The sequence below is a fragment of the Haplochromis burtoni genome, unplaced genomic scaffold (genome assembly GCF_018398535.1).
Source record: "Haplochromis burtoni strain Fernald_Lab_line unplaced genomic scaffold, NCSU_Asbu1 Contig_26, whole genome shotgun sequence".
Classification (NCBI taxonomy): Eukaryota; Metazoa; Chordata; class Actinopteri; order Cichliformes; family Cichlidae; genus Haplochromis; species Haplochromis burtoni.
This window is the reverse complement of record NW_024582387.1, coordinates 1,061,922-1,079,063: the sequence shown is the minus strand read 5'-3', so window position 1 is coordinate 1,079,063 and position 17,142 is coordinate 1,061,922. Positions and strand designations below refer to the sequence as shown.

Here is a 17,142-nt window from a genome sequence, read left to right as displayed (position 1 = left end):
GATTTAGCCATCGAGCAAGATGAGGCTGTTTCTTTTCTATACAAACTACTTTTTTCAGTGGCAGATCTCGAACCAACAACCCCTGCTTTTTATAAAAATACCGAATGGCTAGAAACAACGAGTCTGGTATGATTTGAAACACCAGGAGTTGTCGGGACCATCAGCATCAATACTGACATTTATAAATTTCATTCATAGCTGTTATTGTTAAAAACAGCTGTGGACAGCTACTGGCATCATGCAAGATTAAAAGAAATGTAATGATTTATGGAATGAATTGATTGTTAACAGGCTACATCTGAATATTTCAATTAATACTAAATAATTGGCATAAATTAGACATTTTTTCTTTTTTTAAAAATCTTTCTCTGTTAATCACGTGCATTTTTAAAGATGGTGGAAATAAATGTTCATTATGTGAGTTGATCACTGTGCACAAAACAGCAGAGTGGTGTATATGCACACAGATTATGATCAAACACTGATGGTAGTCATACAGCATCAGGTGTGTCAGTTCTGTGGATCAAGCTAGCCAAACTTTGTCAAGCTGTCTAGGTCCTACGTAGGACCTAGACAGCTTGTAGGAGGCAAGGGGTGCCCATTATCTCATGATGTGTGCATGACTGCACTGATGGATAGACAACCCTGTCTGCACTGGAAAGTGTAAAAAACCCCCACAAAACTAGCAAAAAAATAAAAACAAAACCTCCACCCGAGCAGACCTTTCATAGGCTATAAGCAGATGTCACCACATCCATAAGGGCAGGCTGAAGAACTGGTTGCGTGTGGGTTTTGGCAGTGGGAGTGATGAGCAAGAGAGAAAGCAGGAGGACCCCCTGCCAGGCCTCCTCATGCATTATCAGCTTGAAGCTCCCCAGCAGGCATCAACCGCCACATACTAGGGTGCTGAGCTTTCATACTGCCAGGGGCATGTTTGGTTTTTTTAATATGGGGCAACTTTCAACTTTCCCGATTTCTCTACTCAGTTCAAAACTCTTCTGACACATCTACAAAGAAAATGCAACGCGCGCGCACGCACACACACAAAGGTAAAATATAGGTTTTCACCATTTAATTAAAATTGATTGTCAAGAGAATAATAATACTCAAAATTGTGCTTGGTGTTGCTTAATGAACACACACATATATATATATATAATATATATATATATATATATATATATATATATATATATATATACATATATATACATATATATACATATATATATATATATATATATATATATACATATACATATACATATATATATATAAATTGTATATCACATATATGTAAAAATGAAAAATACAATATTGCAATATGAGAATATGAGTAGAGAAGTGAAGCAACTGTGACTTTGGGAGATATTTTCATACCAAGAATGTTTTTAATCAGAGCCTGCCTTGAATTTAGACCTTTGTGATGAAGTTAACAATACAATAAACCACTTCACATCAGGTTTGATGTTTGTTACAACTAGAAGCTGCCATATTATTGCCTTAAAACAAATATCTTTTGACTCTGGGATGGACTGCAGTGTGTATTTGTACATGCCAGGTAATTACAGTGAATGCATGGACTCATGCCACAGCCAGCTCAGTGACATCAAGTTCCATGTGATGCTTACAGTTTACTGAACCTGAAATATGCTGTGTTAATTTTGACACCAAGCACCTTTGGAAAGACTTAAAGACTAAAAATCTACATCACAGTAGAATACTGCCACCTTGTGGAGGAACACTGTAGGTTTCTTGAATTGCTGTGATAAAGTGCTGCTTCTCCCACTGATCAAGCTGATCTTCCCTGATTCCACATCAACAGCTACATAAATGACAATGACAGTGATTCTTAATTTCAATTCGATTAGTGGAGTGAATGTCATAAAAAGAAACGTGAGTTTTTCTTTGTCTATGGCCTGAGAGTGCTGGAAAAAACTGACATTTGTGTAACATGACACCTACAACAGGAATTAAATGCAAAACTGAGTGAGTGAAATCACATCAACCTTAAGGCACATTAAAAACGTCTCACCACTGAAAGCTGTAATTATTCCTGCTGCTGTCGCTATCTAGCCAAAAAGTCAAATCCCTTAGATGTACACAGCCATGTTGGGAATGACAGGCGCACATTTTCAAAATAAAAGCTATGTATATAAACTGGTAGTACTGATAGCTATGATATGATTCAACAGAAAACTTGATGGATGTGCAAGAAAGCAATATGTTCATGAAGCCAAAAGTCGACTTTAAAATGAAACATACAAATCTCCCAATTAATGATCACCCTTAAAAACCCACATAAACTTTTAACAGTCAGCGTTAAAATCGGTTGTTCACTCAGTGGCAGTATACGATCATCCTCCTTACATTCAGAGCTTCAACTCAAACCGCTTCTGTCACGTTCAGGAAGGAGAAAAAGCACCGCAGTCCTTGTTTGGTTTCCCGGCTGGTACTTCATACTTGAAGACCACGCTGAACAGTTTTCCCCCCAGTCGGTCGGCCAGCCACGAGTTTTTGATAACAGCCATCTTGAGGCTCTCGCAGCTGAGCATGGCGTAGTAGTTGGTGTGAATGGCTCGCCCCATTCCCTCGATGATCACCAGGTCGGTCTGCCGCTCCCGCACAACCATCGCCAAAACTTTGTCCAGGCGGCTGGGAAACAACAAAGACGTAGAATCACCTGATTTCTTGTCAGGACAGGGGCTTTAATCAGTTTATCTTACTCCTCCTCCCCAAGGAGTCAATTAACAGCTTATGTTAGCCACACTTTGCACTATTATTTTTATCATTATAGAAGCACAGCCACGACTATCACACAGTCCAAAAAAAGGAACTTAAAAGTCGGAACTATCTTATCAGTATTCGGCTCTCCTGCCATCACTAATGTGATATTATTATCTTATGCTGATTACTTTAATATCAGTATTATACATACAGAGCCAAGAGAAGTCAAGTCAAATCAGGTCAGAGTCTACATCACATATTAAACACCTTCAGTTGATCAAAGTGCTGTACAGGTTATACAAAATATACACTATACATATTAGTGACTAAATCAACAATAAATACAAAGGAAAAAATCAAATAGACAAAGTGAATAAGACTGTGTTTATATAACAAAAAGTCAAGGTACTCTCGTCAACTATACCTGCAAACAACCAAAAACAAATAGGTTTTTAAAAGTAGTGAGAACATTTTAAAGTGAATCCAGAATGGACTGTATGAGAGAATATTAGTATCACAGGTCTGAAAGCAGATTAACCTTGTTCTTATCACTTCACGGGACTTTTTGGCATTTTGGAAAAAAATAGTCAGTTCATCCATCAGTGCTGTGGAGGTCAAATGTAATGTGCTTATTAATTAATTAATTCGACAGACATGGACTGAAGCTTGGATGCATGCATTCATAGCAAGAGGAGCTCATTCTGTCAGCTTCAGGCTGCAGTTTGCGGAAATCTTACTTAAAGTATTTAAAAAAATATTTAAAAAGTTCAATGCAAACTAAAACAACTAACCTCAGATCCAAACACGGAGAACTGGAACCGCTCTGCACCAGCAGCAACCTGTCTTCTCTCAGGCCAGCCCTACACAACAACAAACACACCACAGCTCAGTGCTTTGTAGACATCAGCCATGTGTACAGTATTATTTACAACAAGGATTTTGTTGCTCATGCTAGCTCCTAATGAGTAATGTTTTTGTTTACAATGCAAGGCAGCTCACCCTTAAGAATGAGCTGTTAGTACAAGCTATTTGTCATTTATTGTATCTTTGGGGGTGAAGGTTGTTTTTAATCAGTCATTCACGTCTCCACAACTATTTGTTGTTTTGCTCTCAATACGGTCACTATGGCCCAAGATTTAAAAAAACAAGCATGTTCATGTTTATCACTGTTCAGATGTGTAAAACTAAAATGACAAGTAAAACTAATTTATAGCAAACAACTAAAGCAAATTGGAATTTATCTAGTCCTTTAGGTCAATAATAAAAATCTATACCCTAAAGAGTTTGTCTCATCAATGACCACATTTAAAATCACTTATATACACTCACTCAATGACGGGATCCATAGCAGCAATTCTTTCTGTCAGTATCTGCAGTTCACCATTCGTCACGTCATTCAGAGCTGGACCAGAGTTGCTGGCCAAAACCACCTAAACAGTAGAATCATTGCAGAGTTTAATGAACATCTGACCAAATACTCTCTTTTTGTAATTATTCTGTCAGTTTCCTACCTCTGTTCCTCGAGAGAGAAGCTCTCTTACAAAAGGCATCACCCCTAGAATGATGTCTACTCCACTATTATCTACGAAAAACAAGGCACACTTATGAGGAGGACCCTGCAAGAGAAAACCAGGATGGATGACATTCAGCCATTAATTATCAAGAAAATAAAACACAGAAACATTCCTGCAAGTATGCAAAACACTACTAATGACCACCCAGAAGATGTTATCCCTTTGTGGTTCATCAAAACATGCTTATCCCTAGTTCAAAAAGTGTTGAACATAAGGTGTTTATGGTAGGTTTAAGACCATTTATTGTCTCAGTTTGTGTTTTCACACGAAGCTCCTCCAGGGAAACGTCTAGAAAGGTACATGACTGCAGTACATGTGTGAAAAAGCTTCAATCACATAGTCAGATCCAAAGGGAAACAAAGTTTGTTTAATTTCTAATGAGACATCCAATGAAGGAATACACTTATATCCAACACAGAGGTGAAAACATGTCTGAATCAAACTGTCTGCTGCTGTGTGATGCATGTAAAAATGCACAACTTCAGCCAAGATCCAGGCCTGATTTTATAGATATTGCCCTAAGATCACATGTGAAAACAGCTTGTGAGTGTGAAGACCAACAGAATGAATCTGACCTTTAGTCTTTCAAGCCACTGGTCATAGGAATCAACGAGCCATGGCCGCTCTGAGAGGGGAATAAAAAAGAAAATACAAAAGTCAGTCTGACCACCAAGAGGCATAAAAGCAGGTCTAAAACCCGACAGTGTATCATCAGCAGACATCAGAAGGTGTAACAGCAAGCAAAAAGGCACACAGCTTATAGGAAATGTTTGAAGTGATGTCAAACTAAACAGATACCTTCCTCCTGAAAATATCAATCTGCCTCCACACCAGCTGTACAACAATATTTACTTGCACTTAAAAGTTCATTTTCATGCTTCAGTTGTCATGTGATGCTGGGAGATTTTCAATATGCTATCTTAAGGCTTGACGTTTTTTCTCTCTCCTTAAACCAGGGGTGTCAAACTCAAATAAACAGTGGGCCAAAATTCAAAACTGGAACAAAGTCGCGGGCTAACATTAATATTTATTGGAAAAAAAAAATTCCTCCAGATATAAGAATGAATCTTTTCTTATGGACTCAAACAAGTTTTGCTGAAAAACTGAATATGGAACAAACAAAGTTTAATACTAAACAATATATATATTAGCTGTATAATACCAGTAGGCCAGCTCTAATAGTAATTTTGTATGGCTTCGCGGGCCAAATGTAATTAGGCTGCGGGCCAAATTTGGCCCGCGGGCCAGAGTTTGACACCTATGCCTTAAACTAATATGTGATTGGAAATCCAATCCAATCAACCCAAGGTGTACCCATGCGATGACATTAAAACTAGCCAAGTTACTTAAGAGGAACAAAAGTTTGAATTTGGTTCCTCGGTCTTTTCATCTCTCACATCCTGACTGGAAGGAGATAAAATGTAAGAGCAAGTGAGAGAAGCAAGGAGACGTGTTAGTATAATAAAAATAAGCCTAAACGTTCTGTCTGTCTGACTACTTATGAAACACGGTTGACCCTCACATTGCACACAATGAGCTTGCATGGACTGAGACACAGATAGACCTCTGACAGTGCTTATGCCCTGCTAACATGTAGTTAACAATACTTCTGCAGTGCAGTTGCAACTGCAATTGTGTTAAAGTACTTGGATACCTTCCAGCTGTCGTTTAGCCTCCTCAAACCCAAACTCTGGGTCAGATTCCAGGACGCTGTAAGTGTCACAACGAAACAGACTAAAGTGAGCTCAAACCAGCAACAGTTTACCAAAAAATAACAAAACTTTCAAAACTTCAAGACTGAGGCTAAAATGTTTTGTGTCGCTAAAAGCTTGTGCAGCTGGGTTGATGTAATCTATGAACCCAGATGCAAGAGATGAAAAAAAGTCCACTCACTCTGACACGGCCTTGGCTCCCCAGTCAAAGACATTCCCAGCCAGGACACCCCGGACTAGGGCAAACTGTTTCTCCTCCCAGCTCAGCTCATCCAAGGACTTCACTGCCTTTTGATAGTACTTGAGAGCAATGTCATTCTCCCTCTGTTTAATCTGAAATACAACAAAACAAAATAAAAGTCCATATTAAACAAAGGACAGATTATCTAGTCACACCAAAGGAAAAAACAAAAAAAACAAAGAAAAAAGTAAAGAAAATAACAGTAGAGTGTGTTTAAGACCCATGTACAGGGTAAATTCAGCAGGTGGAAACCACATCTGTATGAGCATGACCAAAAATGCAACAAAGTCAACAAAAAGAAAACTACAGAGCCATGAGATTGGTCACTAAAGGCCAATTCAGCTGTAAAATTCAAGAAAGATGCATAAAAGCAAAACAACACATTTGATAGATTTCACCTTTGAGTAGGGATCAGGAAAGTTGAACTCGTTTAAACAGTGTTCCCTCGTGTCTAACAAACTTCTGACAGTGAGGGATCCATAAGCACTAGGTGAGAAGAGAAGCACTCTACGTTAGCAAGAGAGAAACATATAGAAACAACCGGGCTGGGATAATAAATGCAAAGCACTTTTCCACAGTTTCCCCCCCTTTTTTAATGTTCTGAAATAAACTATTAGAAAGTTAAAATATATAAATATCTGGAATTTGGAAGTATTTCTTCTTTAATTTTATAGACTGTTACAGACCTAGTGCTGTGATTCTATTACTAATCCACACTTATGGAGTGCAGCCCAGTCCTAAAAACTGAAAGAGTAAACAGGATCAACATCAAGATTTTGCAGGTATAAAGAGATGAAACTAATGCAGACGGTGAAGAAAGAGTTCGACTTAAAGCAACCTCTGAGTAAACTAGATGCAGTAGCAGAGCCACTAGCAGTCCTTACAACGGCTGTTGACGAAGGGTCTGAAGCTTGTGTCTGTATTTCTGACGGAACTTCTCAGCACGCAGGGCTGCCTCCGGCATGTCAGGCTGACTCGCTACAGCTCTCTTAACCACCTGCTCAAGGACCAAAAAAAAAAAAAAGGTAATCAGAAAACACTTCAACTTTTGAGCAAAGAAATAAAAGAAATGTGTATATATCACCATGTAAATGGCAAATATTTCGACTAGAACTTTTCCCAGATCCAAAAGGGAAACGTGAAGCTTTACTGTCAGACCAGGATCAGGTCAAAATTCATTCCTTTGTTAAAAAAAAGATCCCACCACATAAGAGACAGATCTCCCCAACAGTGACCCAAAAATCAAACTACACTATATCAACCCGATTATGAGCAAAGATGGGATAATTTCTTTGGGTTCAGAAGGAAAAAAATGGATGTCATGCACAACATTTTCTTTTTGTCTTGCATGATGTGTCACAATCTATGAGAACCTATGCCTCATCTGAGATCCCTCAGTACGTCCTAACAGAAAGACTGGCATGTTAGAATTATTTTGAGCAATTTAATTGAGGTTGACCAAAATAAACACAGAGCAGTCTGACAGCCAACGATGCTGCCAGTGCAGTCAGGTGGAACTGTGACTAGGCTGGCAGATAGCATTACAAACACTGCTTTGGTTCCCATTGTGTTTACATTCTTTACTGGAAATTACTAGCTAGCAGCTCTTCCTGATGCTGCATGCATGAGTAACGTGGGAAGAACGTGCAGTCAGTCATGTCTATAGTAATGAGAAGACAACATTACTTTGTAGCTGTCTAATCTGACAGAGTTAAAATATTAATAGAAACAGACACCTTAGAATTCATACCTTCGATTTCAAAGCCGAATGCTGGGCTCCGACTTGATTTTTGTCATTGTGTTTTTTTCCCCATTTTTTAAGAATAATTTTGCAGATATTTACCACATTTGTCCTGCTATTACAACTATGATGCCATCCTACCCCATCTAGGGCCTCTTCGAAGCAGTATAGCCAGTATTCACGGGCCAGAGCATCCTCTGTGAGGTCCACAGTGTCAGGGATGTAAGAGGAAGGGTCTTGCAGCAGAGGCAGGTTCACCAGTTGCCTCTCCAGACGGTCCATCTCCAACATGTCAAACTGTACAACAAAGAGACAGTAAACATTCACGCTATCACGCCTTGCCCATAAGAGGCTTTTATGGATAAAAGCCTAACCACTCAGATAACTTGACGTTTATTCCAGCTGTTAAATCGTACAAGCCTATTCCCACTACCCTTCTTAAACACCATCATTCCAGGATGTATTTTAAAATATTTCCCCTTTTTTGTGGCACTCATGTCAGTATTTTTTCTTCAGTGTGTCAACAAAAACGATGAGCGTGAGATGTAGTAAAGAGGAGAGGTTAAACCAGAATTTAACTCTAAAAGCCAATGAAAGCCAACAGATTCATTAAATGGACACAATCAATAGTCCATTAGAGGAAGTCCTTTTCTTTTAAAGAACTTAGTACATCTGCTGATGGTTTCTTGAGAGGAAAGAAAAGCAAAGAAGTCTGCAGTAATGAAAACTAGTGAATGCAAGTTGGGCACAGGGGTATTTCAGTGATTGTGGGCTGAGGGAGGGAGACTGGGAGTGGGGAGGGCACATAGCTGCTCCTGCTACTACAGTGGCCTAGAAGCTCAAGGTATTACAAAAAAAGCAAAGTGCACACCTGAAACACATCACATCTTTTAAAACCATCAAACAACCTATTATTTTCTATTGTTCATCTAATGTGAACACACAAATGAATGCCTGTCACAACAACTGTTTAAGTGTTTGCAGTTACACGACGTGTTGAACACAACCAATGTGCCATCAAACCACCAAACAAGCAAAGCAGGCAGAGGTACTTACAGGAAACTGAAGGAGAGAGTTAGAAGAGTGTGTGGACAGAAAATGGGGAAAAAAATTAGAATACAAAGATGAATGGAATGAATTTTTTATGACTTTGTATTCAGCGAGAACAATAATGATGGCATCTCCATCAAAAACAAAAACATTAATTGAAGTTTATAGACAAACTTATCAATAATTAGATGGAAAAGGATGTAAAGAAAAAAAACATTAGCAAATGAGGGCTGATGTGCCATGTTGTGCTACGTGGCCCAGCCTCAGGTCTTCAGATACCACAAATCTCTAACTCACTGTGGACTCACCGTTCCACTACGAGCACGTTGCATAGGATTCATGTCAGGAGAAACGCTCATCAGACCTGAGCTACCTGCGTAATTCTCACCCCAACTATACTGGTTTGGATCTAGAGGAGAAAAAATGTAAACGTTAATATATTTACCAAACACTGTTTGGATTACAGAGAATCTTAATATCATTACAGTTAATATTTAAACAAGTCTTTTGCAAAGTTAACGTATTTAAACGTTACCGTTATTGGTCTTTGATGATACACCATTCCTTTAATATACTATTATGGCAGTTTATGAAATGTGTTTTTGTCAAGGACCACCTCCACAGATTTTATTTATACTTAATCTCACTAAAAACTGCTTCCAAAAAAATTCTCATAATACTGTTAAGTTTTCAGTGATCCTTTTAATGTTTCCCACAGAATACCCATAACTGTTCCAGTGGTCACTGTGGATGGACTTTAACTTCACCATCTTGGACTCCAACTAGCAAAGGCAGTCCCTGTTGTGCAGTCTTGAAGAGCTTAGTGAAGGAGCACTAGTGCTGCAGGTTCTGGTTAGAGTGGCCCTTCAACGTGCAGTGGATCTCAAGAGCAGGAAAAAAAAAAAAGACTACTTTTGTCCAGCTGCAGTCCGTGACCGGGGAGTAGAGAGACTGTCCAACCACAGGTTGAATCTAGAAAGCTACTTGATATAAAGGATTTAGCAGCTACTAGTTAGTAGCAGAAATTATAAGATAAGAACAAGGGCCCTGTCAAAGACCAACTAGATCAGGTTGTTGTCTAAACCAAAGCAGAACAGTCAAGTGCAATCATCGTTGTTTAAAAACCACAACAGGCATTAGCTGTTTCTTTCTTACTGTCTTCCTCTGCTCCTTTAAGAAAGGCTCCAATGGTTCCCAAATAACCTTCATGCCTCAAAAACAAGGCCTGAACTTCACCCTACAACAAAGCAAGAGGAGGTCAAAAGGCTGTGGTTTAAATATTGTACAGTTCACAGCTATACTGACATGAAACAAATAGACGACTGCCTTTTGTAAAGTTGTTTCTGTGTCAGAGCACAAAGTTTTGCTTGCCTTGGTAAAGAAGTTGATGCTATAGGTGATTGTGTGCATGGTAACAGGGTGTCCTCTAATAAAGAAGCCTCCAAAATACACTCTGGACAGGTTGTGAAGCTTGGCATAAAGACAGGCCAGCTGCCCGATGTCATTGCTGATCATATGGAGTAAACTCTTGGCCATGTCTTCTTTAGAAAAGTCTAAAATTCAGAGCAGGTTATATGAACATAAAGGCATAAAAGAGGTAAGACTTTATATTAGTATATAAATAGCACCGGGATGGCACTGTGATAGCCTCTATAAAACAAAAAACAACAACAAAAAAAACAAACAAACAAAAAAAAAAAACATATTAAAACACTTCCTTAATTTTCAAACTGGAACTATAACCTAGAATTACTACTTACCTACAATAATTGCTCAACAGTAGCAGCTGAACAGTTACAGACTTCACTTCAATAAATTATAAAAGATGTTGAATTTTCTGGGATAACACCATCCCTTTATTCCATAATATTCACCAATACAACACCGGATGAAGAGGCATCAATTTGATTCTGCAGCTGTAATAAAACTGAAAAATATTAGATGCTTTTTTTTCCTGGAGACAACAAAATTCAATTTATCATGATAGAGTTTGGCTTTCATCCATCCATCCTCTTCTACTTTTCCAATTTATGGTAACATTCACACCTATGGGCAATTTGAATCATCACTTAACCCCTAACCCCAGGAAGTGCATGTCTTTGGACTATGGAAGGAAGCAGGAGCACACAAAGAAAACCTGACAGGGTGAGAACTTTTTGCTGTGAGGCAACAGGGCCAAGTATGGCTTAGAAGCAACTCAACACGATTTCCTCCTTTAATATGTATAGTCAATATGTAATATATGAATAAACCAGCGCTGGTTCATGAGGTAGAGCAGGTCATTCACTAACTGGAAGGTTGGTGTCTCCAGTCTTCAGTCTGTCAAAGTATCTTTGGGCAAGATCCTAAACCCCAAGTTGCTGTTGATGTTGGATAGAAAGCATGTGTAGAAATCTAAGTAGAAGAGCTCTATATAGGATATTTTTTTCCTGACATTACCTAATATATAGGGTGTCACTAATGTTAGCTCAAACTCGTTTGTAATTGCAAGTTCTGACAAGTTAAACCCTCCCTAAAAGATATGGCATGTGAGAGGATTGTTAGGCATTAAACTGGGCTGCAATTCCAATAGAAATGCTCAGCCATGACAGCCATGCTCATATGTCTTTGAGCAAAAACATCACATGAAGTAGTTAACAAGGTAAAAAAGAACAGGGATCCTGCCTTGTTAGAGAAATAAAAGTATCTGGTTATAATCAATTTATTTAAATCAATTAAGTCTTTAAACTGCAGTAGCTACACTTAAAAAACCCATTATATGACAGTTAAAAAGGAAGAAGCCATTTTTCCACATACTGAGGAAGAAACTACTCAAATGTAATAATCTGAGGTGGACTAGTGTGGTTTGAGTTTAAATGCAAATTCAGATATATTACGCTTTGAAACTAGGCCATCACTGAAATACATTTTACCATGAATAATCTGAGCTTACTGCAGCTGCTGCCCTGCAGCTGTTGATCTTCAGAGCAAGCCTCTTTCATTTTAAGACTAAAAACATACTAAAAGGATGTGAGGTGTTTTTTTTGTCATGATAAATGAATAACCTGCAAATACAAAACACAATATATAACCATGTTGTTAGAGTCTGACATTACAAGGATGCACAGTACTGTCTCTAACCACCCAAAATTTCTTTATAATTTGCTTCCATGAGATGCACATTCTTGCAAGTTTCTAATTTTTTCTTGGGAAAACATTCTTTGAGCTTTTTGAAGGTCTTTGAGAGTTTTCTTTGGACATTAACTGCTTTATGCTCATTTTCAGCCCAGTTTTTGTACTATTTTCGCAATTAAACAAAAGCGCAATATAACTAAAGGGATGAACCAGTGTTGTGTCCACACATAACAGACAACTTAAAAAAGAAACAATTTTAAATTGATCCTTTAGGCACTTTCTTATTAGCAGCCTGCCACTTAACATATAATTTGCTCCCATTTCTTTAGTTGAATCCACAAAAAAATGCTAAAGATAACAGTTAACAGGCATAAGATAATATTCTTTTGCAACGACCAGGTGATTCCCAAAGAGCTATTAGCTGACTTGGCATACTGCAGCATGCTGTGCAGTGTACCCATTAGAAATATTTGAGGAAGCTGGAGGATAAAAGAAGAAGTGGCATGCCAAATATCTACAGCAGATGAACAGTATATGAAACTCACTGCCTTAAGAAAAAGGAAAAAATCCAAAGATAAATATGGCCTTTCAGTTGATCCATCTACAGTTCACTGAAGCCTCATTAGAAACAGTCTCAGTGGAAGGGTGGCTGTCAAGAAGACACTCTTCAGGAGGGGAAACGGGGCAAAAAGGCTGAGGTATGCCAAATTACACTAGAACTGAACTGAAAATTAGTGGCAACAGGTCACATGGAGTGACGGATATGATTTTATTTATTTTTTTGTTTAAATTCATTTTTAATATGTACAGATGAGTTCAGAGTAGAAATACAGCAGTCAGTGTCTATAGCCATCTCTGAAACACAGAGGAGGCTCTGTAATGGTTTGCGGCTGTGTTTCAGCCAGTGGTGTTGGAGATCACAGAAAGATTTTGATCCATCATCCAGTGCAATATGTAAAGTATCTGACTGGCAACAACTTAATTGTCCAGCATGGGTGTGAACCCAAACACACTGACAATGCAGTGAAAACAAACCGAGATATAATGACTCATTATTAGCCATTAATTGGCCTTCCCATTGAAGCAGTGTGAGAACAAAAACACAGCCAACATCCAAAGAAGAGCTTTGAATGTCCTTCTAGAAGCCTGGAAAAGTCCTCTTTAATACTACTTACAGAAATTACAATAAATAAATAAATAATAATACATAAATTATTGCACGTTTTCCCATTATTTTTTAGCAAAATGTAATGAAATGAGGAGTGACTCAACACTTATATAACACTACAGGTTAGCTACATGAAACCCGTTTGTCCATGACTCACCTTTGTCGGCAGTAGCAGACTTCCCAAAACTGCTCGCTATAAGATCTCCAGTCAAGCCCAAATACCCGTATGATCCTCCATAGATATCTTTAACAAGCATATCAACACTTGCATGCTGACCTTTCGAGGCCAACTGTAGCAGCTCGTCAAATCTCTGTGGTTTAAATAAAAAACAAACAAACGTCAAGACAACCTTAAATACACGATTTAAGTAGTTGCTGATAAATGACTTGTAATAAAACCAGTCCACATTACTCAGGATACCTTTGTTTTGGTGAGAAGGGCTCCAAGTCCCCAGAATGTCCCTCCACCTATTGAGCTTCCTCCTATTCTCTCAAATTTGTCCTCTGATTCAACCTGGAGAAAGTGAGAAAAAAGTGATATAGCGTAGTGCGTTAATCACAAAAGAACCTAGTAAATCAAATGAAAGTGATCATATAACCTCTTAATATTATATTTTTACTGCATCATTGAGAGAAGTGATAGTATGTTCTATTTAACAAAAAACACTGCATCTTAAGTCCTTTTAAAAAGCCAGTGTTTGTCTGTTGTTTCTATAATTGAGCTTTTTAAGAGGACACAAAGACATGTGGGAAAAACAGGGTATTTGGAAAGTATAACAAAGTATACTCTTAAAATCTGTGCAAATGCAAAGGATGGGAAGAAATGGACACATGATCCAATGTAATGAATGCAGATGCAGCACAAGAAGGAGCATTCTTTATTCTCTTACTTATTTATTGTATTACCTTAACTATGGACACCCCGGAGCCGATGTTTACCAGCAGGTAAGGAAAGATGTCTGGATTAGTCGTCTGAAAGCGGAATTCTGAGTCGGCATGCTTGGCGTACACGAAAGCCTCGTGTGGTATGTTCTTCAGTACAAAATTACAGCCCTTGATGAGGCATGTCATCTCATCCTCTTTGTCCACTCTGCCACAGTACAGCACAAAAACAGGTGAGCATCATCACCAACAATAACAAACCATCTAATTCAATGTGACTACAAATTTACACTCTTCAAGCTACACTGGCTACACAGGTAATAATTACAAACAAGCACCAGCTGATGCAAATACGTTACTTTTTTGTATTAAACGACTAGAGTAACAAACTGGGAAAACTGAAACTGTATCTCGCTCTCGATCACATTAATGATTTTTTTTGTCGTCTGTTTAATTAGCCGATACAAAAAAAGAAGGCTGCCAAACTTGGGAAGCCATCAAATATTAAATATTTTCCAGAGGAGTCTTCATAAGGTCTTCCAAAGGTCTCTGTAAAAAAACCATACAATTTGTCGTGCAATTTCCTGTTTTACAGGAAGAGGACAGGATATTGCTTTGTGCACTGGTTACAACAAGAACGGAGGACTATTGTTAATTCAAGGCTGGTCACCCAGAATATGCTAGAAATGTAGCTCCCTTTGTTTCCATTTATACCTACAGTTTCTACACTTTAGCACACTGCCACAAATGCTGAATGATACAGCACAGGTAAAGGGTTTTTTTTGGTGATAGCTAACATTGATTTGTATATACTGACTTGAGTCCCAGTTTCCTCTCGATTAGCTCTTTGAACTTGTGTGCCCCTCCACCTGTGGCTTTGATAACTTTGGTTTCAGTGTTAACTAGATGGTCTTTAATGAAGTCCAAGCATGTTTCGATGTAAGCATTTTCAAACTTGATAAAGTGCAGGCGTGCCGTCACCTCCTCCTGCATTGATATTTCATACAGCTTGTCACCAGCAGCCGCCTAGAAAACAGACATACGGAAGAGAAATGTCTGAGTACTTCAAGCAGTCCAGATGTTGGCTTCTGATACAAGCCCTGACAAAAAATGTGGAATTGCTACACTTGAAGGATGCACAGCCAGCACTTATTTTTAAACTCTGTAGCAAATCCAATTAAAAAAAAACAACAACTCAGAAATATATTTAGTAGCTGAATAGTTTGACTTCAAGATGTAGGAATGCATCTAATGTAAAGGACCAAGGGAGATGACAATCATTATGATTAAGTGATTTTTACGGACGTCCCAAAGCTACAGTTAAAGCTTTTCCTCATCCCCGTGACATGGTCAGCAAACAACCCAGATACTAATCTAATTGAAAATTATAATTAAAATTATTAGAAGGAGATTGATGGAGAGCTTTGGTTTTTATAGTGGAGCATATACCTCAAAAAATCCTGCACATCATAACACCCAGAGGAGGTGCAAGAAAGTACTGACATGTACTTCGTGAAAAGTACAGAGTACTAGCTGATGATGTAAGGATGGGTCAGCACACTTCTCCCAATACTTGATCTGATTTTGCTATGTTTTTGTTTGTTTGTTTGTTTGTTTTTGTTATTCTAAGTAACAAACAAAAACAAAACAAGGCTGAATGAACGTCCTACAAGTGTGCCGATTCATATTTTTGGGTGGTTGGATTTTAAAGCATAAACAGTGTATTTTTCATCCGTACCTTTGCAGTGTGGTCGAATGATCGCACTTTGGCCACCTTGTGCTGGACGGTTGAGTAGTAAGCCAGCTTTGTCAAAGAGCCACCTGTTAAAGCAAAACAACATCGATAATGTCCGATAAGAAAACAGCAGGGCGAATCGACACTTAAAACGAGCAATGAAGTGACAAACTCTGATATTGTCCTGAAAGAGATAAGTTCTTATAACGGAGTAGCTAACAGCTAACGTGAAGGCTCGTGCACTTGTCAAAGTTGGCCAGGTTGTGTTTAGGCACACATCCGCTTAAAGGTAAAACGATAATCCCGAAAGCTCATCAGACTTCCATCTTTAGAATAAACTGACTGGCTGTCAAACAAATTAACATCGCGTGTAAAGTTAAGCCGCTACCATTAGCTTTGTCTTCTTTCACCTAAAGTCTAGTGTTTGTCAGAGTATTAAGGATGCGGCAGAGCTGGTCTACAAACACGAAGATTAGCTCAGTGTGTGCAAAAGTTGCCGCAAAATGAAAGAAAGCGCTCATATTTCCAAGTACCGATATCTATGGCGAAGCGCTTTGCGTTTTCCAAATTGCGGAAGATTTCATCGGGAGGAAGAGTAATGCTTTTATCCATGGTGTGACTTGTGTTGCTGTCAACTCGACCACATTCCGCCATGGTCGGTAATTACGTGACGCTGTGTGCGTGCTGTACGTGCGTGCCCCGCGACGTCCAATCAGCATCCACGCCCAGTGCAGAGCGTGCACGTCATCTGGTAAACAAGTTCTGGAGCGACGTGAACGTTAACAGGTAGTAACGCGGGTTTTTTCCCCATTCCACACTAATAATTATTTTATTATGTAAAAAACGTATTAACTAATTAAAAAAAACGATAATTTTAGAATTCGTGGACGTACAGTTGACGTCAGAAGTTTACTTATACTCGTCACAGACGTGAATGGCATGATATTTGGGGGGCTTTTGATGACTTATTTGAAGTATTCTTTTTCCAGGGTGAAAGAATTAAACTAAGAACTGAGCGCACAAGTTTGAATTTATTTTGGATTTTTTTGTAATCCAGGCACATAGGCAAGTTTAAACCCTTTGGCACCCCAAAATTTCATCAGAGCACCCCTAAAAATAACAATATTAATAGTAGTAATAACAGCGCATTTTAGTATTATTTTCTGAAATTATCTTCAAATGTTTTATTTTCCCAACT

At 38.5% G+C, this 17,142-nt stretch overlaps 1 protein-coding gene across 3 annotated transcripts; it reads right to left on the bottom strand.

Moving 5' to 3' along the window:
- Positions 1-1,322: 1,322 nt before the first annotated feature.
- Positions 1,323-16,631, bottom strand: pank4 (pantothenate kinase 4 (inactive)). 3 transcript variants are annotated; one of them, XM_014332250.2, is made up of 20 exons: positions 16,478-16,631; positions 15,948-16,030; positions 15,027-15,235; positions 14,234-14,417; positions 13,749-13,841; positions 13,485-13,638; positions 10,417-10,598; positions 10,201-10,282; positions 9,354-9,454; positions 9,052-9,057; positions 8,137-8,292; positions 7,139-7,251; positions 6,653-6,740; positions 6,195-6,346; positions 5,956-6,011; positions 4,877-4,926; positions 4,239-4,343; positions 4,057-4,157; positions 3,519-3,587; positions 1,323-2,655 (listed from the first exon to the last, which is right to left on the bottom strand). In XM_014332250.2, the coding sequence occupies exons 1-20, from the start codon at positions 16,596-16,598 to the stop codon at positions 2,406-2,408; spliced, it is 2,355 nt and encodes a 784-aa protein (XP_014187736.1). In that variant the 5' UTR covers positions 16,599-16,631; the 3' UTR covers positions 1,323-2,405. The 3 variants fall into 3 exon arrangements, with proteins under 3 accessions (XP_014187736.1, XP_042074914.1, XP_014187737.1); XM_042218980.1 differs by having other exon boundaries at positions 15,191-15,235; positions 16,478-16,528; XM_014332251.2 differs by lacking the exon at positions 9,052-9,057.
- Between the last annotated feature and the right edge of the window lie 511 nt (positions 16,632-17,142).